General features: G+C 48.3%; 10 protein-coding genes across 10 annotated transcripts; 4 read left to right on the forward strand and 6 right to left on the reverse strand.

Annotated features, from left to right (window-relative positions):
• The first annotated feature begins 31 nt into the window (after window positions 1-31).
• LY89DRAFT_657400 (carboxyl transferase) lies at window positions 32-2,101 on the forward strand. Its single transcript, XM_018212428.1, has 3 exons — window positions 32-652; window positions 700-1,735; window positions 1,782-2,101. Exons 1-3 carry the CDS (start codon window positions 102-104, stop codon window positions 1,896-1,898), a joined length of 1,704 nt encoding a protein of 567 aa, XP_018064207.1. The 5' UTR covers window positions 32-101; the 3' UTR covers window positions 1,899-2,101.
• Window positions 2,102-2,497: 396 nt separating this feature from the next.
• On the reverse strand, window positions 2,498-3,315 carry LY89DRAFT_724232 (uncharacterized protein; the record flags this gene model as incomplete). Its single annotated transcript, XM_018218880.1, has 3 exons — window positions 2,851-3,315; window positions 2,695-2,795; window positions 2,498-2,601 (listed from the first exon to the last, which is right to left on the reverse strand). The coding sequence occupies exons 1-3, from the start codon at window positions 3,213-3,215 to the stop codon at window positions 2,498-2,500; spliced, it is 570 nt and encodes a 189-aa protein (XP_018064208.1). The 5' UTR covers window positions 3,216-3,315.
• Window positions 3,316-3,997: 682 nt separating this feature from the next.
• Window positions 3,998-6,324, reverse strand: LY89DRAFT_278679 (uncharacterized protein). The gene is made up of 3 exons (XM_018206438.1): window positions 5,760-6,324; window positions 5,510-5,706; window positions 3,998-5,453 (listed from the first exon to the last, which is right to left on the reverse strand). Exons 1-3 carry the CDS (start codon window positions 5,872-5,874, stop codon window positions 4,158-4,160), a joined length of 1,608 nt encoding a protein of 535 aa, XP_018064209.1. The 5' UTR covers window positions 5,875-6,324; the 3' UTR covers window positions 3,998-4,157.
• A 1,223-nt stretch (window positions 6,325-7,547) lies between these two features.
• On the reverse strand, window positions 7,548-9,054 carry LY89DRAFT_676003 (uncharacterized protein; the record flags this gene model as incomplete). Its single annotated transcript, XM_018213550.1, has 6 exons — window positions 7,548-7,556; window positions 7,598-7,625; window positions 7,756-7,765; window positions 7,819-8,179; window positions 8,552-8,719; window positions 8,794-9,054. 6 exons carry the CDS (start codon window positions 9,052-9,054, stop codon window positions 7,548-7,550), a joined length of 837 nt encoding a protein of 278 aa, XP_018064210.1.
• Window positions 9,055-10,667: 1,613 nt separating this feature from the next.
• LY89DRAFT_597445 (NAD(P)-binding protein) lies at window positions 10,668-11,925 on the reverse strand (the record flags this gene model as incomplete). Its single annotated transcript, XM_018209979.1, has 5 exons — window positions 10,668-10,708; window positions 10,759-10,898; window positions 10,947-11,372; window positions 11,420-11,489; window positions 11,535-11,925. The coding sequence occupies 5 exons, from the start codon at window positions 11,923-11,925 to the stop codon at window positions 10,668-10,670; spliced, it is 1,068 nt and encodes a 355-aa protein (XP_018064211.1).
• A 923-nt stretch (window positions 11,926-12,848) lies between these two features.
• LY89DRAFT_740920 (uncharacterized protein) lies at window positions 12,849-13,943 on the forward strand (the record flags this gene model as incomplete). The annotated part of the gene is made up of 1 exon (XM_018220651.1): window positions 12,849-13,943. The coding sequence occupies one exon, from the start codon at window positions 12,849-12,851 to the stop codon at window positions 13,941-13,943; it is 1,095 nt and encodes a 364-aa protein (XP_018064212.1).
• A 936-nt stretch (window positions 13,944-14,879) lies between these two features.
• On the reverse strand, window positions 14,880-17,220 carry LY89DRAFT_788095 (uncharacterized protein). Its single transcript, XM_018223134.1, has 6 exons — window positions 16,779-17,220; window positions 16,573-16,728; window positions 16,146-16,525; window positions 15,998-16,091; window positions 15,285-15,949; window positions 14,880-15,232 (listed from the first exon to the last, which is right to left on the reverse strand). The coding sequence occupies exons 1-6, from the start codon at window positions 16,936-16,938 to the stop codon at window positions 15,077-15,079; spliced, it is 1,611 nt and encodes a 536-aa protein (XP_018064213.1). The 5' UTR covers window positions 16,939-17,220; the 3' UTR covers window positions 14,880-15,076.
• LY89DRAFT_278917 (uncharacterized protein) lies at window positions 17,169-18,275 on the forward strand. The gene is made up of 2 exons (XM_018206440.1): window positions 17,169-17,293; window positions 17,341-18,275. Exons 1-2 carry the CDS (start codon window positions 17,238-17,240, stop codon window positions 18,161-18,163), a joined length of 879 nt encoding a protein of 292 aa, XP_018064214.1. The 5' UTR covers window positions 17,169-17,237; the 3' UTR covers window positions 18,164-18,275.
• On the reverse strand, window positions 18,188-19,885 carry LY89DRAFT_690253 (SVP1-like protein 2). Its single transcript, XM_018216059.1, has 5 exons — window positions 19,646-19,885; window positions 19,555-19,593; window positions 19,410-19,507; window positions 19,006-19,362; window positions 18,188-18,956 (listed from the first exon to the last, which is right to left on the reverse strand). The coding sequence occupies exons 1-5, from the start codon at window positions 19,752-19,754 to the stop codon at window positions 18,387-18,389; spliced, it is 1,173 nt and encodes a 390-aa protein (XP_018064215.1). The 5' UTR covers window positions 19,755-19,885; the 3' UTR covers window positions 18,188-18,386.
• A 524-nt stretch (window positions 19,886-20,409) lies between these two features.
• Window positions 20,410-22,428, forward strand: LY89DRAFT_278833 (Septin). Its single transcript, XM_018206439.1, has 7 exons — window positions 20,410-20,572; window positions 20,694-20,769; window positions 20,830-20,946; window positions 21,003-21,090; window positions 21,143-21,280; window positions 21,326-21,793; window positions 21,845-22,428. The coding sequence occupies exons 1-7, from the start codon at window positions 20,552-20,554 to the stop codon at window positions 22,086-22,088; spliced, it is 1,152 nt and encodes a 383-aa protein (XP_018064216.1). The 5' UTR covers window positions 20,410-20,551; the 3' UTR covers window positions 22,089-22,428.
• The last annotated feature ends 303 nt before the right edge of the window (window positions 22,429-22,731 follow it).

Here is a 22,731-nt window from a genome sequence, read left to right on the forward strand (position 1 = left end):
AATCGACAATTGAACTTCTTCAAAGTACAGACAAGTAGTCAGACTTTCATGTAGAACCATCTCTGCGCTGCTGCTCCCGGCAGCAACTTCAATTACACACGATGTCTGCTCTACGAACCTCAAAAGAGCTCTTGAAACTCTCACGGCGTGCAGCAAAGTCTCATCCTCAAGCCCCCCTCCCCCGAGCTGCCCGTCGATACATAGCAGCTTATACACCCCCCCACCAAGCCAAAGCTATTTCTGTACTGCCCACAGTCGTCGATCCATCTTCCGAGGAATTCAAAGAAAATGCTAGGCAGATGGGAGAAGTTATGGCTCGGCTAGAGGAGTTAACAAAGAAGATTCACGAAGGGGGTCCTCCAAAGGCACGAGAAAAGCACATTGCGAGAAAGAAGATGCTTCCAAGAGACCGTATTACTGCATTGATCGATCCAGGAACAACGTTCCTAGAGCTTTCTGCCCTAGCTGGCCACGAACTCTATCCCGAGGCCGAGGTACCCGCTGGAGGAATAATCACTGGCGTTGGGGTCATTGAAGGGGTTACATGCATGATTGTTGCAAACGATAGCACTGTGAAGGGAGGGACATATTATCCTATTACAGTAAAGAAACATTTGAGAGCTCAAGCAATTGCTCAGGAGAACAATCTACCGTAAGCCCGACTCCGTACCTTCGTGTGCTGGGACTGATCACTGCCAGCTGTGTATACTTGGTAGATTCCGGAGGAGCAAATCTCCCGCATCAAGCAGATGTTTTCCCTGACCGAGAGCATTTTGGACGAATCTTCTTTAATCAAGCCCGCATGAGCTCCATGGGAATACCTCAAATAGCAGTTGTGATGGGACCTTGTACTGCTGGCGGTGCTTACGTTCCTGCTATGTCAGACGAGAGTATCATTGTTGATGGTCAGGGTCACATCTTCCTTGCAGGGCCACCCTTGGTGAAGGCGGCTACAGGCGAAGTCGTGAGTGCTGAAGATCTAGGAGGCGGTAAGATGCATTCATCAGTATCTGGTGTCACAGACTACCTGGCAGTCAATGATGCTCATGCGATCGTGCTGGCGAGAAGATCTATCAGCAATTTGAACTGGCCAAAGAAAGAGTTTCCACCTCGAACTACTTACGAGGAGCCTTTACACGACCCAGAGGAGTTGATTGGCATTGCAAGCACAAATCTAAGAAAGCCACTACCTATCCACGAGATCATCGCTCGAATTGTGGATGGCAGTGTTTTCTCCGAGTTCAAGCGTGACTATGGCAGCACTCTTGTTACTGGCTTCGCGCACATCTATGGCCACAAAGTTGGTATCATTGCCAATAACGGAATCCTGTTCAGTACTTCATCCCTGAAAGGAGCACATTTCATTGAGCTATGCTGCCAGAGAAAAATACCCCTGATCTTTTTACAAAATATCAGCGGATTCATGGTGGGCACAGATGCTGAAAGAGAGGGTATTGCAAAGAATGGTGCAAAGCTCGTGACAGCCGTGGCCTGCGCCAATGTACCCAAATTTACAGTCGTTGTCGGCGCAAGCAACGGTGCGGGGAACTACGGGATGTGCGGAAGAGCTTATAGCCCAAGATTCTTATGGATGTGGCCGAATGCCAAAATCGGTGTGATGGGATCAGAGCAGTTGACAGCAGTCATGGAGACAGTCGGAAAAGCCGTTGATCCCGAACTAAAGGCGAGAATCGAAAGAGAAATTGAAGCAGTGTTCTCTTCAGCTCGGCTTTGGGTAAGTCACTATTTGATATTGCTAGGTTCTTTGCTGATGAATATAGGACGATGGTGTTATTCCTCCGAGCCACACCCGACGAGTACTTGGACTAGGGTTAATGGCTGCATTGGGCGGAAAGAATGAACCGTCTGACACCAAATTTGGGGTCTTTAGAATGTAACGAAGACACACGTCGACAATAGATGAATGTATGTCTAAGTGGCTATGGACATCTCTCTTGTCCTCATGATCTAATTTAGTATGATCTGGTTTGTCGTAGTATTGATTTCTAGCATTGCTTCTTCGTTATTACGTTGCTTATTGCTGGAATAATAATCTCAACCTCCGACCAGACAGGATTCAGAAAAGCATGTTCCTCAGAAGGATGATGGGAACAATGTCCGCAATACGATTTCGAATTCCATATTCAGATAAGTTCTCAGATTACCCCGCACCTCGTTCTAGATGCACCGATGAGCCCCCACATGCTCATCCTTTCCACCTCAGACATTGTCCCTTGCTTTTGTCTGCAGAGGCTGCACATGACCAAATTCCAACAAGAGAAACCTTCCACGTGTCTCAGCCTCCGAGTCATGGGGTGCATGAAGATCCCGAAGCCTCTCCACGGTATTACCGAATGAAAGACAACCTTCCTCCGAGAGTCAACATTTTGTTTTGTTTTTCGTTATAGTCGGACCCTTGCGTTGTAATCTCCCGCGTGTTGATTGTCCGTACTCCACTTCGACTCCCAATGAGCGAGAGTATTCGAGATCAAGAGAATTATCCCAAGCTGACATCCCTCCAAGTTGCTACCCAACCAGAAATAAAGCACACAATGTCCGCTGCGATCGTACAAGGCCAGCCAATTCTGAAGAACCATGCCCCTGGATTGGCAAGTTAATTGGTTGTTCACAAGCACATGGCAAAGATGGTTTTGCCATATTTTGGACTTGAAGAAGAAGATTGACAATACTCACAATCACTAGCCCTCATCCTCACGAAAAGGAACATCCCAAAGAAGAACCCATAAACGATCACCAACCCAAGAATCACATAGTCAAAATGTTTCCTCTGAAACCTATTTCTCGTCAGCAATCACTTCCTCCCTCCACTCAACAATCCAAGGAACTCACACTTTGCCATAAAACACCCTCTCCCCTCTCATAGTATCCAACTTCCACAACGCCCACCCCACACCCCCCAAATTCAACACACTAATCACAATCCCCATAAACAACCAAAAGCTGATCCCATAACTCAAGATACTGATACCATTGATCGGCAAATGCAGCACTAGCGCCAGCATGCAAGCAACACGTCTAAACAACGCTGGTTTATCCGATGTATCCCAATTCGTGATGTAGTCCTGGAACTCGGAATCTTGCCAGCGCGGGGGGGCTTTCGGGAGGAGACTAGCAGAGGTAGAGGTTGAGGTGGGGAGGATGTCGGGTTCGATGCGGCTCCCGGATTCGCGGAGGGAGAGGAAGAAGAATACCATTGTTTCTTGCCGTTTCTCTCGTGCAGCTAGTTTCTTGTAAAGGTAGGAATAGACTGGGAGGACGTGGAAACTTAGATCGTTAAGAAGTAGAGGTTCCAAGAACGAAGGATGGAGGCGCAGACTTTCATATTCTCAATTTAGAATTCTGCCTGGTGCGGCACAGTCTGTTGGTACTCATGAAACGGTTAATACAACCAACATCGTGAACCCCCCAATTGAAATCACAATTGATGTTTGAACTTTCCAACGTCACTGACTTGGCATTTATATTTGCATCATATCCTTTCCAACAGGCTCAGACTTCTCAAGACAGCTTACTCGAATGTTCGCATAACTCATTGAAAAACTTATTGCCAAGACAACTCGAGGTTGACTTCATAGGAAATTGGCTCGTATGATGAGAAGCAATGTATTCTTTCCCACCCCTGGGCCTGCTGCGCCCCCACAGCCGCCAGAGCGGGGAACAGGAACATCAAAGGCTCGATGCAGGGATGGACCAGGGGGAACGGATCTTGGGATCACAGAATCTCTGCTCTAAGTACATTGGCCCTAGCCTTCTCGTGTTTAATCACAGTGACAGATATATGGTGTATTTGTTGTTCTACATCAAAGTAGGTAGGTGAACTGTATTTGAATTATGCTATTATCTCATCATATACTGCGAAGCAAAGTACGTTCAATATACATACATGCCATTTCTTAGATTCCCTGAAGAATTCTGGTGTCCAGAGCATTTCAACGCCATAGCCATGCAAATGGTCCATGCCCGCCTCTTCCCAACAGCAAACTTCAAACAACTATTCATGAAGCCCAGACCCGAGCCCTTATGATACAACTAGCAGTCGTGAATGTTTAAAAAATCGCTCAGATGCTTTTCCGCCCTAACACCATCCCGTACTATGCCCTTCGATATAAGACACAATTAGATAATAATTCGCTGTTTCACTTCTTCTTTCCTTGACTTTGCTCCTTATCTGGCTTCTTTCCACCACCTCGCTCTCGGTCTTTCTCCAATAGTAGAGTCAGTTGACTCTTGCTTCGACTCAATGGTCCGCTGGTGTCCGGGCTCGATGGTAATTGTACTGGTTGTACTGGCCGTTTCGCAAACATTGAATTTCGTTGTACCTCGTCCGGATCTCGTCCCTTGCCTTTACCTGCTGTTCTAGACACATTGCTATCTAAAGACCGGCCTTGCTGATGGCCAACACTGCCTAGGTTGACGTGTCCACTGGCATCCGTAAGTGTAGGCGCTGCACTAGTAGCACCTTTCGCATCGTGTTGTAAAAGACCCATGGCGCTTGGTCCTTCGGTACCATGCGATGCACTCGGCCTTGACCTAAGTGAGTTATGTACTATGCGTAGTCCTTCGTGGGCAGATTCTGAAAGAGAAGGCGTTTGAGTAGCTTGAGTAGTTTGTGACTGTTTTCGAACCCGTGCATTCGCCTGCTCCAGAAGCATTCTTTGGAGTTCAAGTTCTTCGAGCTCTTCAGCAGACAACTCATCAACATGTTCTTGGAGATTTTCGATCCGTTGAAGCTGTTTCGATGGACCAGGGTCGCCTGCCAGATCTGTCTCGGTATGTACTTCTGTACCTTTGCCTCGCTGTGGTGCGCGTTTGATGTCTGTACTTCGTGAAGTCTGCTTTTTAGTTGACTGAGTACTTCCACCAGACCGTTGCAGAGACGAGGAGAAGTTTTCTTGGAATTTAGACTGTGCTTGACCGCGAGCCTGCTGCGTAAATGTAGGAGGGGTACGTTCAGAAGAAGACTGAATTGCTGAGGATGACTGTCCAGATTCTGATGCTCTACCAGCACTAGCAGCAGCGATGTCTGCGGATGATTGCGAGGTTTGGGAACTCTGACGTCTCACTATCACAGGCCGTTTCTTCTTCGTCGATGCTAGAAAAGTTTTCTTAGTCTGAACAGCAGCAGATTTCTTATCAGTCTTGGGCTCTTGCGATTCTTGTGAGGGTGACGGAGGTTGGACAGTGACATGCGTATTAGGACTGACTGATGAAGCTCGATCGGCTTCGTCTTGTGACTCGTGGGGTGAGATAAAACGTGCGGTTGGGCGTGGGCCTGTACTCGATGGGCCTCTGGTTTTCTTCAAGATGGGGTGCGGCATAGATCCTGGTGCTCGTGATGCCACAGACGATGAAGTTGTACTTGGTCGACTGTGAGCTGGGTATCGAATATTGCTGGTACTCGATGCTGCTGGCCCTTGGCGGCTGTTCGTGGTCTAAATTCCCAGTTTCAGTACGACATGGTCTGAAGAAGCAAATGGACGGTGCATACCAAAGGCGGGCTACCTTCGTGCCGATTTGGGGGTCCTCTCAGTGGTACAAAGGTTTGGCCGTGGGAGATCTGGGCAAAGAGGCGTGCAACAGTTGCCCCTTTCAGACTTTTCTTAGGACTGCCCCATATGCGCCACCACAAGTTCTCTAGACGCTCTGCTGTCGGATCGAGGAGTCTTCGCTGAGTTGTGGTGTATACTGTTCAGTGTCAGATCCACTCTCGTGGTCCTGGAAGAGGATTGCGAAGCTACCTTTCCAGACTTTAGCAATGTCTGCTTCGTCCAAAGGTTCAGCATCTATCCTCTCGATGTCACCCTGCACGTGTGGCGAGTTGACGACAATTCCCTTGGGGAGAATCAACGCCATCTTGAAAGGTGGGCTGAGGATCCAAGGAGAATGGAGGTTGACAGCAGCTCTTTCAAGGCAGGCAAGCCTACCTGGAAAGGCCCTGCGTCAAAGGGTTTCGAGAGTTAAGGCAGCTGCATCCAGAGAATGGGCTCTGAGGTTCCAGGAAAAGAAGGTGCGATGAAGCAGAAGTTTGTTTCTGCACGAGATGCTTCGAGGACCAAGTACCAGGAAAAGAAGATTGCATCAATCCAAGGTACAACTTTTTAAGACTGATAGTAAGCTCCTGGTAAACATCCGGAACAACGTATAAAGTAGGGCGGTATCGGGAAGGCACAATAGAGAAGCTCGACAGCGGATTATATGGACAGCACTCGAGCTCTCGGGACTTGGGAGGACAATCGGTAGACAGACGAATGGGTGCGGACTCGAAACTCGGGCAGGGAATTAATCGTAATTAGAGGTCGTACAGAGTGCCGTGGAACATTGAAGAATACGCTGGTATTAAGTATTGCTTGGTCGGGAGGTGTAATTGTCTGGGGCGGAGGATCATTAGTGAGTGGTTGGAGGTCAGAAGTACCAAATGGCAATGGCAGCAACAGCAAGGATGACGATATTGGGACTTGGTGGACGGGGTGACTAAGACGCGGGCGTGTATTTCTGGGTAGGCAAGCAATGCAAACAAGCTCAGAGGCTTACTTTTTTAGAGTAGGGACAGACAGACAGGAGCTGAACAGCGTAGGACTGATCAGTGGTAAGTGAGTGGGCGGTGGTGAGAGGCAAGAGCAGTGAGTGGTGTGGTAGTGTTGAACAACTCCCAGGGCTCAAACGAGAAGAAGACTTGATTGAGCCTTGAGACTGAAGACTTGAGAGGTTCCTAAGTAGGAGGAGGTACGTGGTCGACGGTAAATGGGAAATGGTATGTATGCGATCAGTGTTCGTCGTCTTAGAGTGGTGAGCGAGTGAGTGAGTGAGTGAGTGAAAGGGGTGAGTGTGAGGTCAGAGGCGACGAAGGCGTGTGAAGGCGGGAGTGAATAATGGAATACTGAACGAGAGCGCGAGGAGAGAGATGCGGTGACAAAAAGATGCAGTTCCAGGTACGAAAGCAGCTGGGCCACAGGACCATGCACCCACTACCCAGCGGGGCAGGGGCAGGGGCGGCGACGGGTCCAGAGCCGTTGGAGGCAGAGGCAGAGGCAGAGGCAGAGGCAGGGGAGGCGATGGATGGGGGGGGAATTGGATCCGTGGATATCGAGGGATTCTTCTTCCAGGGGGAGCGGAGGGTCAGTCACCCTTGCCTGGCCTGGATACCTAGTACTCTTAGAATATCTATAGGGTAGGGTAGGGTAGGGTAGGTCGTGCTCGGCCCAATATTCTTTTGCACCGCGGGCCGGCTTTGGCCTGGTTGTGGTCCTGGTCTTGGCCCTCGGTGGATGATGATGGATGTGGATGTGGATGTGGATGTGGATGTGGATGTGGATGTGGATGAGAGTGAGAACGAAAGGAGGCAGGTACTTCGTAGATTTCTAGTATCAGTGAGGAGAGGCAAGAAGAAGAAAAGAAAAGAAAAGAAAAGAAAAGAAAAGAAGAAGAAGAAGACGAACTTGGTGTCGCCGTTGACTGCGGGATGGGATGGGATGGGATGTGGAGGGGTTGGTGGCTGTTTGGTGTTTAATTTTCAATAACCCGAATCTTTATTTTCTCTATGGTATGGAGTACTGTACAGTACCTAACCTCAACTTACTTCCACTCCGCCTCCAGAAAAAAATATACTGTATACTGTATGTCATCATGACTCTACATCGACAATAGCAAGCAACACACAAGACACGACACGACACGAACAGCCCCGACCAGAACCATGACCGTGGACGCCCAAATTAAATACTGTACACCACTTACTTACCACCAGCTGCGACACGCGAGATCCAACTTACGATCTGGACAAGAAAGACGAGAACTGACGGATGCTGCTGCAGGCGATCGTGAAGTCTCGTCTGGCTGTCTGACTGCTGCTGGCTGCATCCAGGGTCTTCTGCTCCGGCTTGTGCTCTCCTGCTTGCACGCTGAACGGTATGGGACTCGAGTCTACCACCGTATACCGCCGTCGGTACCTCCGCGTGGGAAGGCTGATGATCCTGGTGGCTTGGGCGGCTGCTCTCTTCTCGTCTCGTCTCGTCTCGTCTCGTCTCCTCTCCTCCTCCCTCGCTCTTGTCGCCTCGTGGTCAGAGTCAGAGTCAGAGTGTGGATTACTTCTTCTTGCTATGTAAGGATAATAATAAGCTGCAGAAGGAAACACGATCCTGGAAGATCCCAGGGAGAGACACTTTTGGTACGTCAGTAACTGGCACGATGGCACCACACTTGGACCATGTTTGGTTGTTCCGTTGATCCATTTATTTATTTATTCATTCATTCAATTATTCATTGCGTGCTTGCTTGTTGGCCAGCATCAAGTGAAGAGAGAGAGTCTTGTCTTGCTTGTCGCTTGCCTCGAGTGACTCTCCAACGCATATCAGACAACGTTATGAATTATTGAGATACGTCAAATCCGGCTTGCAGCATGCATCTTTTGCCGCCGACCAACCTCGCCTCTGATATGTCGTCCATTCTCCCCCATCTCCAAAGACTGCTGTCAACAATTCATCCTCGACGAGTCGCTCCTCCTTTCCACGCTCACCGCTCGGTTCTTACTCACCGTGACACTGAATCGTACGTACTGTATTGACCCTCGAGCCAACTCATCCAGCTCGGCAGGGACATCCGGCTCCTGGGCCAGCGGACTAGACAGAAATCCGCCAGCTCTCCAGCTGGAAAGTGCCCCAGCTACCGTCTTGCCCAGCATGAGCATGAGCATGAGCAGTATCTGTTTGATCACAAGCCAGACGGTCTGGTCTGTCCCTCCAACGCAGCAGCAATCCTCCCGTTTCCGGTCCTGACTTGCAACAAATTGGCATCCGTTCCAGGTTCAAGGGTGGGGTCGGGAAGAAGGAGGAGAGTTACAGCAGAGTACTGTACAATTTGCGTGATCACATCGGAATGTCTTCCGAGCCTGAAGGAGACTTCTCTGATCTGGCTGCTGACCTCTTCCTTCGCCGTCTGCACCACGTTCTCGGCGGTCGTGTGACGCTCTGGGATCGTTGTTGAGCTGGAATGGTGGTTGTACAGTATATAGCCGGCCGCTGAGAGCTCTCGCGGCATCGTGGCACTGTCCCTTTGCGAATCCGATGCTGGCAAAGAGACTCACCGCATTCCAGAAGCAGGAGCACATTGAAGTCAATCAGTCAGTCAACTCGCCCGCTCTCGCTTCGAGCTCTCTCTCGCTCTCTCTGTCTCTCTCTCTCAATCGCAAAGCACCACCACCACCACCACCACCACCACATAGCCCCGCGTCTCTAAGCGGTCCTCTATCGTGAACGGGGCAAGTGTGAATTCCTATTACATACCAGAATCTCAACCCCCCTTCAAAAAGTATCTGCCTATCTCGCCGTCGCCAGGATCAGCCGCATCCTGACCGGCTTCCTCTGAAGACCGACCATCATCTGACCGTCGCCGATGCTGGCCGCCGTCGCCATGCCATGCCCACTGCCCATGCCACTGCCATGTGCAAGTGAACTGTGCCCAATGGTCCACAATCCTTCTAGAACGTTGGCCTTCCAGCGTATGCAAACGCTTGACCCCCACTGACCCAGAAGCAGTTCCGCACCCCACGAGCCCCCCTGCAACTGCAAGGAACGGCACGGCACCACCCTGGCGAGGCTTTTGCTTCTTGGACGTCGGAGAAAAAATGTTATCTATCATTTTTGCATGGCGATCATGGATGCTGGGTGCGTGTGTCTCACTCTCCCCCGACCGAGAAAGGGTAGCCCGCAGGAAGGGAATAAGAAACTCCTCACCGACTGCCACTTTCAGCCCTCCATCCTCCTGCCTCGGCTTGGAGCTTCGATACTTCCGAGGAAATGCGATATTGGGGGTTACATCCAGGGAATAGAAGTTGGGCACGAACACGAACAAACGCACCACTATCTCATCCTTGGGACGAATGGTGATTGATCCCAGACAGCGAGAGATCACAAGTTCAGCGCCTCCGCATGTGCCGTCCCGGCATTCGGGTTGGAGGCGCCTCCTCGCGTAACGAAAACCCCCATTCAACGCTGTATTGTGACACTCGGTGATACTTTGTTGCGCTGTCCAGAACCCCAATATTTCGACGACCTCCGAAAATCAAAGATGTAATTGAGTGCTATAAGAGTGCAAAACTTATTCAAGGCTAGATATAATACCGGCTTTTCATTTGGCATATATATTATGATTATACATACATGAATCAACACAGAATAATTCCTTATATCCCACACTGATAGATAGCCAGTTAGAAACAGTGCCCAAATCACATCAATGCCATTCTATCACTAATACTCGATCCCAAATTCACGATCGATCACTTCAGAGAGTTATCGGAGATGCACAAAGACAGTATAGGATTGCGTAAATCCCAAAAAACGACAACAATCAGACTATCACAACTGCGAAAAGAATTGATACCACGGTCAAGTTGCTGGTAAACTTCAACTTTAAGATCCACGGATTAGAGCAAGTAAATGTGATTTTCCCTACCTTTAATCTTTCACAGCACCGTTTTGGTATCTACCATGCAACGCACTTGGTTGAACTTTGGCCCATCCATCACACGTACAAGAGGCCAAGCTCCCCATCCTCTAACAGATCGCTCCAAACGCTATACATTCTGAACAATAATGAAGTCTATATGGTCTTCCAAACACAACAGCAACAAACACTTTTTCGTGAGATGTTTACGTGAGGGTGTATCCGCCATCGACACGAAGGTCGGCACCTAAGTATGTTAGTCATATAGTATTTGGACAATGAACTCCAGGGACTTACCTGTGACATAGCTCGAAGCATCCGATGAGAGGAAGGTCACAGCACCCATGAGATCCTCCGGATCACCCATCTTACCCTGAGGAATAAGTGATGTCCACTGCTTCTTGAGATCTGGGTTGTCGTCGAGGATTTTCTTAGTCCTATTTCTTATTAGCATGTTTCATTTGATCATGAAGTATAATACTCACAAAGCTGTAAGCATGTATCCTGGAGAAATGCAATTGACTCGAATGCCTGCATGCGCCCACTCAACCGCCAAACTGGAAGCCAGATGTCGCACCGCTGCCTTGGCAGCATTGTATGGTGCCTGCGGTTGCGGAACGTTGACAATAGCTCCTGACATGCTACCAATGAAAACCATAGCTCCCGGGGCCTTTCGCTCCATGAGATGCTTTGCTACTGCAATTGCAAACAGGTATGTGCCGTCAACATTAACGCCCCAAAGCTTTCGTACTCGGTCAATAGGATAGTTGATTGCGTCGAAGTTCTCTGTGAACCCAGCGGAAGTGACTAAATTGTCAATCTTTCCATGTTGCTCGATGACTTCGGCGATTGCGGCTTCGACAGATTCTTGTGATGAAACGTCAGCATAATGTGCGGTAACTTTTGGTATCCTATTCTATGTTAGCCGTGAAAATGCCAATCAATGGAGTAGTCATACTTGTCTGATCCCGGATTCTCCTTGACGAATGCTTTCATAAGCTCCTCCGCCTGCTTCTCAGCCTCCTCCTCTGTTGATATTCAGCAGAAGCCCCACTACGATTCATAGAACCTACTGTTCAAATCAACAATAGCAACATCTGCACCGCTAATGACCATCGCCTGGGACATGACCAGACCCAAACCTCTTGCACCACCAGTCACAACTCCCACTCTACCTTCGAGCGAGAATGAAGCGAGGGTACGTCTAAAATGCATGCCTCCTCGGCCTTGAACGGGTGCACTGGATGGTAAGTCTCCTTCTTCCGGGTACTCCACCTGGATAGATTCATCTGTTCGTGCAAAAGACCCCTCATGCCCCTCCTGCTTTTCCTCATCCCGACGGAGAGCCGTCGTACTGTGAATAGAACGCGCAGAAGCTATCACAGGAGCTGCATGGGAGGCAATTGGTCTCGAGGAAGCAGTCCCTGCTCGAATTGCTTGCCGCAGTAATTGAGTGCGAAACATCGTGGCAATTGCGAGGGATCTGATGAAAACAGTTATGAACGGACTCAATGATGGGATGCTAGTAATTGTCTTTCAAATCGTCTCTTGAGATAATAGAGACAGACAGAATTCGTTGTGAAGGAAACAGAGGAAAACGGAAAAGAAAACAGAAACTTTCGTGTTCTCAGGGCCGAAAGCTCCTAGTCTCAGGAGCTGTGAGCTCTCTTGCCGTAGCACTCGATCGTGACCAGATGCGGCATGACGTTGGGGCAGTGACGATCCTTGTCATTTAAAGGGGGACGCAACAACTTCAATCCAATTGAATTCCAAGTGACATTTGTGAATCGAGGATGTCAAATCCGCAGATCTTCGAAACTCAACAATCTGATATAAACTAACATGGTCATTTGAACTATTACTCGGATACAGCAAGGTAATCAAGTGTCTTTGTCTGCGCATCGCACATCAACATTCTTGGTTGTTGACGAGCTCCTTCGACAGGAGAGCTCCCTACCAGTGGTTTATCTTTTTTTATGTGCAAGAGACTTTCTGCTCCATGGAACACTGTAGACCAACCATGTAGAGATAGACAATGTGCCACCAAGATCCAAAGACTTCTTCAGCCTATTCATCTCATCTCCTTATGCCTTTTGGTCCAAACTTTTCCCCTCTTGCAACGCTTTGCTCACTGCTATCCAAGCTGAATCGCCGACAACCGACTTCAGCACGTTAGGTCTTCGACACTCTCCGTACTCAGTGAATCACGCCCCACTCCAGAAATAGCCTATATCACGTGTCTGTGGAATCTCCCCATTCCAGTTCCTTTGACGTCGTCGCCACCACCGAACCTACAACGAAGCAGGTCTTCACAAAGACATCAACATCATCGAAATCAATACAAAACACACTCTATCGATCGGCACCTGTGCCATTAATCAACAACCATGCGTTTCACACAAGCTGGAGCCGTTGCGGCCCTCTTTGGGCTATCGCAATCGTTCCTCATTCCTCCCGAGATAACCTCATCAGACGCCGACATCATCAAGACCCTACCATTCGAAGATGCCGTTATTATCGATACCAGGGTGATGGAAATCAATTGTCCTGGATGTCCTGCCATTCCGGAACTCCAAGGCAAGATGCACATGAAGCAGCCTCCCAGCATGCTCAAACTGAACTTCAGCCTATCTCACGAAGATCACGACCAGCTCTTGTTGAATGGCCTTCCACTCTACCCTATCGACCCAAGATCTGGGGTCTTTATGGAACCTCTCACAGCACCTTTGATGGCTTTGACGCGAGAAAAGACCTGGGAACAGACTTCAACACCGAAATTGGGATATGCGCTGAGCGTTCATCACCCAGTCGCCTATTCGACTCAAGACCAACTCGACCTTGTTTCCATTCATCTCGAAATTGTGGAAGTTGGAGACAAGTTCGTGAGCGGTCTTCCGGGCGTGGAGATCAAACTACTCGAGACACCCAGCGGAAAGTTGATGATTGGCGATGCTCAAATGACCCAACCCAAGAGCGAAGTCTCCAAGCCTACCGACAATGGCCAAGAATGCACAACCATCCTTTGCAAGTGGAGGGCAATTATCGCTGATAGACTCTCGAAATTGAAGGGCTGTGGATCCAAGGCCCGTCCCGACGGCCCACACGCTTTCGCTGGTCACACTGGCCACAAGAAGAAGCCCCATCACGGCCACCACGGCCGTCCCGGCCCCAACCGTCCATTCCGTCATCACCACCGACATGGAAGCTTTGCCCGCTTCTTGAAGGGCATCGTTCTACATGTGTTCATTCCTGTCCTCATCGGCATCATGGTTGGAATCACCGCTAGTCTTGTTGGAATGGTCGCAGGTCATATTGTCGTCTTTGTCTGGCGTACCATGTTCCGTCGTGGACAGAGACAGCAATACATTGAGGTAAAGCAACAGGAACCCAGTGAGGATGAAGAAGTCAAGAGTTTCCTTGCTGCTCAGGGCCCTCCACCAGAGTATCAGGAAGCTGTGGTTGAGCAGAAGACCGAGGAGTAGATGGGGTACAGGTTGAAAATTAAATCGGCAGTCGGGGTTATTATGGAAGGAAGGGACAAGCGAATTGGTTTACGGAGTTACGATGGCAGGACTGACGATTTGGTTTGTGGCAATCAGACTGTTTCCTTTGTCCTTTGTTTTCCTGTACGAGTACTTAAACAGTCAAATTTGATTTGAAAATGGGTCATGCTTCTGACATTGTGCTTCTTTCCTATGTGCTACCTTACCAGATCATGCTTGCTCTTTTGCAAGTAATTGTATGAAAGAGCTTCGACCCCAAGTTTTTTTTTGCTAGACAAGTGCGATTTTGGTCTGTAGCTTGAGAATTCGACAAATATATTTCATCTAACGAGGCACTAATAAAAGCTTTATCTCTTGATAGCTACTCGTGAATCAACCATTAAGGTGACCGACCGCGAGTCTGGGTTGAAGAGGTATACATACATAGAGGTCCATAGTCCGGAGTTGTGTGTTGCCATCGTTTCTACGTTTGTAAATTGCAGCGGCAGTGACAATTTCACTACAAAGCACAACTTAGCTTTAGCCTACAGCCGTGAATGCCAATGTCCATGCTTTGTGAGTCTTGTGATCTCCTGTATTATCGTGTTTTGTAGGTGATTATAATTCGGCATCATCAACAGCTCAGTAACATCAGATTGTGATTCAGCAGTTCAATTCTATAATCCCAAAGTGAAAATAAGCATTTGTATATGAAAAGTCTCCACTATCAGAGCAAAAATCGGGAACAAGAGAAAATGCCTGATGTCAAGTTCTAGAGAAAAGTGCATCTCATCAAGGCAGAAGTGGAAAGAGGTACAGTATCGACCGTGTCTATTCATTTTGGTCTACATGGTTATCATAGAAGGGCTCAGCTCTAAAACCACTATAGAGCACACAATTTAATACCAAGAAAGCATAAAGTCAAGGGCACCAATGCTACCACTTACATGTCCATTTCTAAGTAAATGCTATTTTTACACCAAGCCGCTGGGTATCATGCAGCATCATCATTCTCTAAACCACTGGCAAATTTCAATGTAACTTGGTCCCAAACTCCAGGCCATGGATTCAAGACACGCTCAATCTTCTAAGCAACTATATCAAATACAACATCGCCGAATGTAACAGTCGTGCTATGAAGCGCCAGGTCTAGGACTGCTCGTTGCGCTACCGCCGCCCCTCTTCATAAGCCCAGCAAAGAAGGATGCTAGAGCCTCGTTCTGGTTCTTCCCGTCGGCAGAGCTTCCCATAGGTGTTTCTGGCTCTGGTGTTTGGAAGCTTTGACGGTCCTAATTTTCGTTGTCAGAGTGTGATAGAGCACCTTATAGAGAGTTGACTAACCCTTAACCTCTGCAACATGTCATCGGCATCAACCTGGATGCCTCCCATGTTGAACTGTACAGGACCAATGTGTTCACTGACACGCCCTTCACCTGTGGGGCTTCTATCTCCGTCATCGACTCTGGACTGTGATAATTGTCGTCCTCGGACTACACGGCTACTATCCATACCATTGGAGTCGGCTCCTGTTCTGATCTTGTCAAGCACCTCTATCTGAGTAGCAAGAAAATTTTGCGTATCAAGACTGTCGACCTCCAGCTTGTAGCCATTGGATTCAGCCGAGGTCGCTTGTAAAGCGTCGAGGCTTGGATCTCGAATAGTCTCTTCGAATGCTTCGACAGCTCCTCCGCTAACCTGGGGTGCATGCTCATTAGTTGGCGTTTGACTCTCAGTTCCGTTGGTATGCGAATCAGGTGCAAAGTCATTGGACTCCTCGATATCAAGCGACCAGCCTCCATTGATTGCTTCGACATCAAATCCATCCCGAAGCACTCTGATTTTACCCCAAGAATCCCAGTTCGGTGGTACGAGGACCTTGTCGCGGTCAATGACATTGTGCTTAAGAGGTTGCCGTTTTAATAGGGAGTGTATGCCCAGTGATGAATGAATCAGACTCTGCAAGGGACTGGTAACCGAAGGAATTGTGTATATCAGGGATGAGCCGTCTGGGATTGATTAGCAGCTGGTTGGGAGGGAAGAGCAATAAGAAATACGTTTTAGTAAGACAGTCCGTAGAAATTGCAAGACAACGTCAAATTCTTCTTCTTTCCACGAACTTTCTCTCTCTAGCATATCGATCCGGTCCGACTAGATACTGTGAGTCAGTTGCAATAGACAACTTAAATTGAAGGTTCGGCTTACATTCTGACAGACGACACACAATGGTAAACCAAGAGCTTCCTCCCACTCGCCTGGGCCTAGTGGCAAGCTCACATCACTGTCCGCAGTGCTGCTGATGCCTGCTCCATCTAAACTGTTCCCACCTCGGCCCCTGTCCCGCCAACTGATCATGACTTCTTCCATCTTCTCCTTGCAATCCCCATCTAGTGAGACTAGAAGGGTTCTGAGAAGCCTGATCCAATCTCGTAATTGTCTAAGCCAGAACCATGGTTGTGACCAATCCAAGAGCACCACGATCAAGGTATTCGGTATACTCTCCGGTGTAAGAAGTGGTTGGAGCAGGGGTGTAAATGAAGGAGATGGGTCCGAAAGGAGGTATATAGAGAGGCGAGCTAGAATATCTGCATTTGGTGAGCGATATTCGTCAGAAAGGTAGAACCAGGCATACCTTCGTGGTCTGCGTCTAGAACATCATGATATGTGTAACCCAGGGCAAAGCTGTTTGCAATAGGGGGCTGTTTGCTGTTCTGCCGATCTCCTGCCCTTCTTGAATCATCCGTAGAAAGTGCTTCTAGAAACTCTCTTTGCGATTCGGGAGTCCCTCCTGAAAGACGTTAGCCAAATACAAGTTGACTACTGCCAATCCAATCTTACCTAGGACGAGGATATTCTTTTCTGGCAGATGTTTTCCAGTGGCCACGCTGTCAAGCATAGAAGACCACATGTCTTTCTTAGCATCTGCGCTTTTTGGTCTGTCATGATCGCTCGACGTCGATACCTGAGTATATGTGGAGGTTCTGTTGGTGGCTGCCATTTTGGCATTGAATCTTGTCTCAGGAGGTGTTGATACAAGAGGCTTGTTGGATCCAAGCTTTCATCTGTTCTACCGTAGGTGTGGCATTCGTTCTTGAGATTGCAATATCAGACGCATTTGCAATAGTTTTAGAATAGCGTCGTATTTGGAAGTCCCAATTTCTTTGGGACTTTGATGTCCAGAAACGCGTTTGGACGAGAGGCCGGCACTTCTTGCCGATCATTTTCTAAACTTCTTCAGCCTTGCGAACCTCACGTCAAAGCAGAACTTCCCCCTCCACAATCACAACAAAAAGCAACATGAACAACATACGGCAAATTCAGGAGCTGAATAAAAAGGAGCTTGAGAACGGAGTGTATGTATACTTTGTATCTATTACGTATCTGGTCTAACACTCTACAGGACCCCAGAAGCATCTTGGCACGCAGACTATCGCGATACAGCCTATGTCTACATTGGAGGACTTCCATTTGAGTTGTCCGAGGGCGATATAGTCACAATCTTTTCACAATATGGCGAGCCCACTTATATCAATTTGGTGCGCGACAAAGAGACGGGCAAGTCTCGAGGATTTGCATTTCTTAAATACGAAGATCAACGGAGCACAGATCTTGCAGTCGACAATCTGGGGGGAACAGTCGTGATGGGCCGAACGCTAAGGGTTGATCATACGAGATACAAGAAAAAGGACGACGAAGCAGAAACGGGTATTGATCTTACACGAGATTTGGAGGAGATTGAAGAAACTGGTGAAGGCAGGCGCAAAAGAAGACGAACCAACGAGTCCGAGAGCGAGGAGGAACGACCTATGATCCAGGAAGAGCACGAGCTGACGAAGCTCATCCAAGAGCACGAAGATGAAGATCCTATGAAAGCTTACCTGATTCAAGAGAAGAAAGAGGAAGTTGCCTTGGCATTAGCCAAAGTGAAAGGCAAGAAGTCAGAAAAGGCGCACAAACATAGACATCGGCATAATAGATCGACGAGAGAAGAGGGCGGACGCGAAGATGAAGATGCTCGTCGCTCTAGTGGCAGGGAAGATCGTCATCGCCGGAGATCTGGGTCTCGAGAGCATCCTTCAGTGAAATATTTGGAAACAAGACCTAGGTATAGAAGACGGTCCGAGTCAGGAGGCCGTCACGGAGATGAGCACAGGAGTCGACGCCGAGAATCTCCCAGAAGGACAGAGCGGGAACATGATAGGACAAGAGACCGGCGGAGGTAGTGATTCTCTTGACCTTACCCAGCATGGGTTGTATAGATCAGAAATGGATTCATAGAATGCTCTTCAGCAGCTGCTATGCAGTCCCCCATGGACATCTAAATGCTCAAAAGCCACGCCAAAAACAGTCTCCCAGAAATCAAATATGCCCATATCCTTCAATACTCTACCGTGTGATCCAAACCCCGTACGCCGCGCTAAATGAGACTGATATGTGCAAGAAGCATCAATTTGCACCGAGATACCTCTTCCATCCATCTCGGACACAATACCGTTTGCCATCCTCACCCTCAGCGATGACAAACTTCTCCCATCTGCCATCTCTACCGGCTCCAACCACGACGATGCTATGGTCACTAGTCCAACCGATGATACCTTTTGGTGGTCGGAAAGCCGCTTCGCTATTCAAAGGCGTTGTGCTTCCATATAAGAGCTCATCTCCGATTTCAAAGTGAGCAGACGCAAAGGAGTAAACATCCGAGAAGACTCGAGGTAGTAAAGGAATTCGTCCTAGTATTCCCCATTTCTGGCTAGTGTCACTGTCACTCAGAACAGGGCTTCCTCCTCCGTTGCCCATTGTCGTGAGTCTTCGATTCGCATTGGTTGTCTCATTTCGTACAGGTTTGGATGGATGAGGGACATCAAATATATGAAGAGTAGATTTATCCGAAGTGACAGCTAGGAGCTGCCCGGATGGTGAAATAGCCAAAGCAAAGATGGTAGCGTGGTCGACACCACGTCTCAACTCTGCTATACGAGCGCAATTGCTGGTGGCAAAAACACGGATTAAGGTGCCCTGATCGAGGTTAGTGAGGGAAGCTTGAAAGTATTTGAGGAATGGGTACAGTTTCGCTCGCAGTAGCCAAGACCTCGCCATCTTGACTGATGTCAATAGCTCGTAGAGATGAACCATGAGCAGGTATGATGCTAACATTCCCTGATGACAATTCAACTAATTGAACTTGTCCGGGTGTTCTTCCAGGGAAGGCTAACGTCTTCGAGGTCAGACAACAAAGACCAAGAGGATTGTCAGCAGTCTCAAAGGCGGCCCAAAGGTCTGGCGGGCTCTGGAATTTGTAGACCCGGACACTGTTCTGAAGCGCAACCACTATATGGCTTCTCGAAAGTCGAACTCCTCGGACCGCAGTAAGGACGGGTAGTTGTATAGCAACTTTCTGCTTTGCATCGTCCCAAATAATGACCTGTAGCAGCATCAGCAAGCATCTAAGGAAGCCTCGTCGTTACTAACTTTATTTTGCGGGAACTTGGGAAGTTTACCACCACCAATGAGTGCAATGAAATTGGCTTTCCCAAGCATTTGAGCGGCACCTATCCCGGCGTTGAAATCTGTGATGTTCAGCTTGCGCCATTGTGAATCATGGTCTGGGGCGTACCTCGAGAGACTCGCAGCTGGCATGGATCCGAGTTAAAGACTATACAAGATGTTAGTCTGGTTCCAGATTTGTTAAGAGCAAGTAAACGAACTGCAGAAGCCCGTGTCGAGTCCAACAGCAAAGCAACTGGCGTCTGAGTTGAAGCTCGCCGCAAGGCTGACCGGATTACTCGAGCTCTCGATAGCTGGTCGAGTGTTCATGGCGATGGTAGGTATCGAGGCTCAAGGCCGCAGATAGTCAGGATAAGTCTGGGATGAACTGTTACGACTTGCGCATGATTTTCGCGTGGTTGAGATTGGCAACAGATGATTTATGTCCCTTTCTAATGGTATCTTGGTCAAAATGAAAGACGCTGAATGACCCGCCTCGGCATATGAAGCTAGCCCGCTTTGTTTTGATGGGCCGGATTTTGTCTGTGCTTTCTCCACGCTCAACGGGGACCCTAGAAACTTTTGAGGTTCAGCAACAAAAAGATTGAAGGTGTGATATCAAGAGACGGTAATATGAAACTTTCCTGTATTAAGTAGCAATAGAGAGCCCTATCGAGTTCTTTGATCTTGCTCATGAGCAAATGGAAAGAAAGTGTAGTGATTCACAGATTCTAGCACCTTTTGGGAGTTACTTATGAATTGAACTGCGGGGAATTGGGCAGTCGCACGTGAACGTAGTGATAATGGAAAGATAATAAAATCCAAAGATATTGTCCGCATCATTGCATTTGGGACTTGATCTCCAGAACATCTTATTGCTTTCAAAAAGTATACCTTTGCTCACTCGGAAACTCTGTCAGCCTTGCGTCGAGACTACCGCGCCTAATCAAGCTAGTGGAACCCCATTTCCTTCAGGGGCACACCTCTTGACCGACTTCCAAATTTCGCGACAGACTCTCACACGAACACCATTATCTTCTGCAACAGCCAACTCGTCCCTTGATACCCATCTCCACGAGTCGAATTGACGCAGTTGGTCACTCGTCTCTTATTCAGAAACGTTCATCATGTCTTCTCCGCTGAGCGCAGTACGTGTGATGCAATCTCGTCGTCACCCCCTTTTGCACCCACAACTCATGGTTCCCTCTACCTGCCTTCGATCTTTACGAAAGGCATCTATTTGCTCTTGCTAACTTTCCTCCTCTATAGATCAAGGTTCGCAGAAAGAAGAATGTCAAGAAGGGTATCCAGTTCTCCTTGATGGTCTGTGGAGCTTCAGGTACTGGTACGTGGGACAACAATCGGGCCAGCATCTCAACACCAATTAATTAATTCATTCAAATAGGTCGAACAACTTTCGTCAACACTCTCTGTGGCAAGAAGGTTCTACAAGGAAAGGATGCCGATGATGCGCAAAACGCACACCTCGAGGAAGGCGTCAGAATCAAGCCCATCACTGTCGGTACGGGTCACCAAAGTGCACGGAACACATGAGGATACATACTGATGAGGATGTAGAATTAGAATTGGACGAAGAGGGCACCCGCATTTCCTTGACCATCGTCGATACACCAGGGTTTGGAGATCAGATCGACAACGAGGCAAGGTACATTGATATGAACTCTACCTTGTTAAGGACAGTCACTAACTAGCAAAAGCTTCGGTGAAATTGTTGGTTACCTCGAGCGTCAATACGATGATATTCTGGCAGAGGAGTCTCGCATCAAGCGTAATCCTCGATTCCGCGACAATCGTGTTCATGCTCTGCTCTACTTCATCACCCCAACTGGACATGGGTGAGTACTCGTTGCATTGATGTGAACGTTATTTAACGAGTGTAGTCTTCGCGAACTGGATATCGAGCTCATGAGGCGTCTTTCACCTCGTGTCAATGTCATCCCGGTAATTGGCAAAGCGGATTCTCTTACACCAGTCGAGCTTGCAGAATCAAAGAAACTTGTCATGGAAGACATTGAGCACTACCGCATTCCAGTGTACAACTTCCCCTACGACATTGAAGAGGATGATGAAGATACTGTCGAGGAGAACGCCGAACTTCGAGGCTTGATGCCATTTGCCATTGTTGGATCTGAGGACGTTGTCGAGATTGGAGGCCGTAAAGTGCGGGCTAGACAATATCCATGGGGTGTCGTCGAAGTTGACAACCCAAGACATTCCGACTTCCTCGCCATTCGCAGCGCTCTGCTACACAGCCATTTGGCAGATCTGAAGGAAATCACACATGACTTTCTGTACGAGAACTACCGTACCGAGAAACTTAGCAAGAGTGTGGAAGGTGGCGCTGGAGCGTGAGTCCCACTAAACATTCCATCACACCGCTTGTAAGCTAATTTGTCTAGTGATTCGTCAATGAACCCCGAGGATCTTGCATCTCAATCCGTGCGTCTAAAGGAGGAGCAACTTCGCCGCGAGGAGGAGAAGCTTCGAGAAATTGAGGTCAAGGTGCAAAGAGAGATCAACGAGAAGAGGCAAGAGTTGTTGGCCCGTGAGAGTCAACTTAAGGAGATTGAAGCCAGAATGCACCGAGAACAAAGCGCACACCTTGAAGCTACGAATGGAGCGGCGGCAGAGTCTGAGGCGTAAGGCAGGCGTCGAGGTTGAGATGAAGCAGGGAGTCGGGGCTTCCTTCATCGAGGGTTGAAGATGCATGCGCTTACCGACTGCCAGTTTCGTTGTTGATAGGGGTATCGGAGCTGGGGCTTCACTTTTGCGGGTCGTTGACGGCATTTGCAAGACCTTTTCTGGCTCTAAAAAGCTAATCACGTGTTTTCTTATCAATTTCTAATACGCAGCTGAATTCTTTCCCTTTCGATACAATCCTCGTGAATAGAGGCAAAGTGGAATGCTGCGGATTCTCTAGTGGTTCTCTTTCTTTGTGGTTATAGCCAATAAAATGTGTTTAAGTTTGTCATGTCATCAACCAGCTGCGATTGCGTCCATATGCAATCCAGGGAGACATTGTGTAATAGTACTTCAGATATGTGTATAATGTGTATGTGTTACTTTCCAAGGTCGCCCATGACGTGGTGAGTATACCACTACTCGAGCTACAAAAATTCGGTATGGGTATACTAAGACATCAAGACGAGGCATTGGAGAGAAGTGAATTCGAAATTTTACCTGCGAGAAGAGTGAAGCTACAATTATCTTCAGAGGTAAAGGAGCTCTGCTTTGATCCCAAAGCTTAAATGCAGATTCCCCGTGATTCAATCTATCAGTGCGGCTG

The sequence above is a fragment of the Mollisia scopiformis genome (genome assembly GCF_001500285.1).
Source record: "Mollisia scopiformis unplaced genomic scaffold LY89scaffold_28, whole genome shotgun sequence".
In the NCBI taxonomy this organism is placed as follows: domain Eukaryota; kingdom Fungi; phylum Ascomycota; class Leotiomycetes; order Helotiales; family Mollisiaceae; genus Mollisia; species Mollisia scopiformis.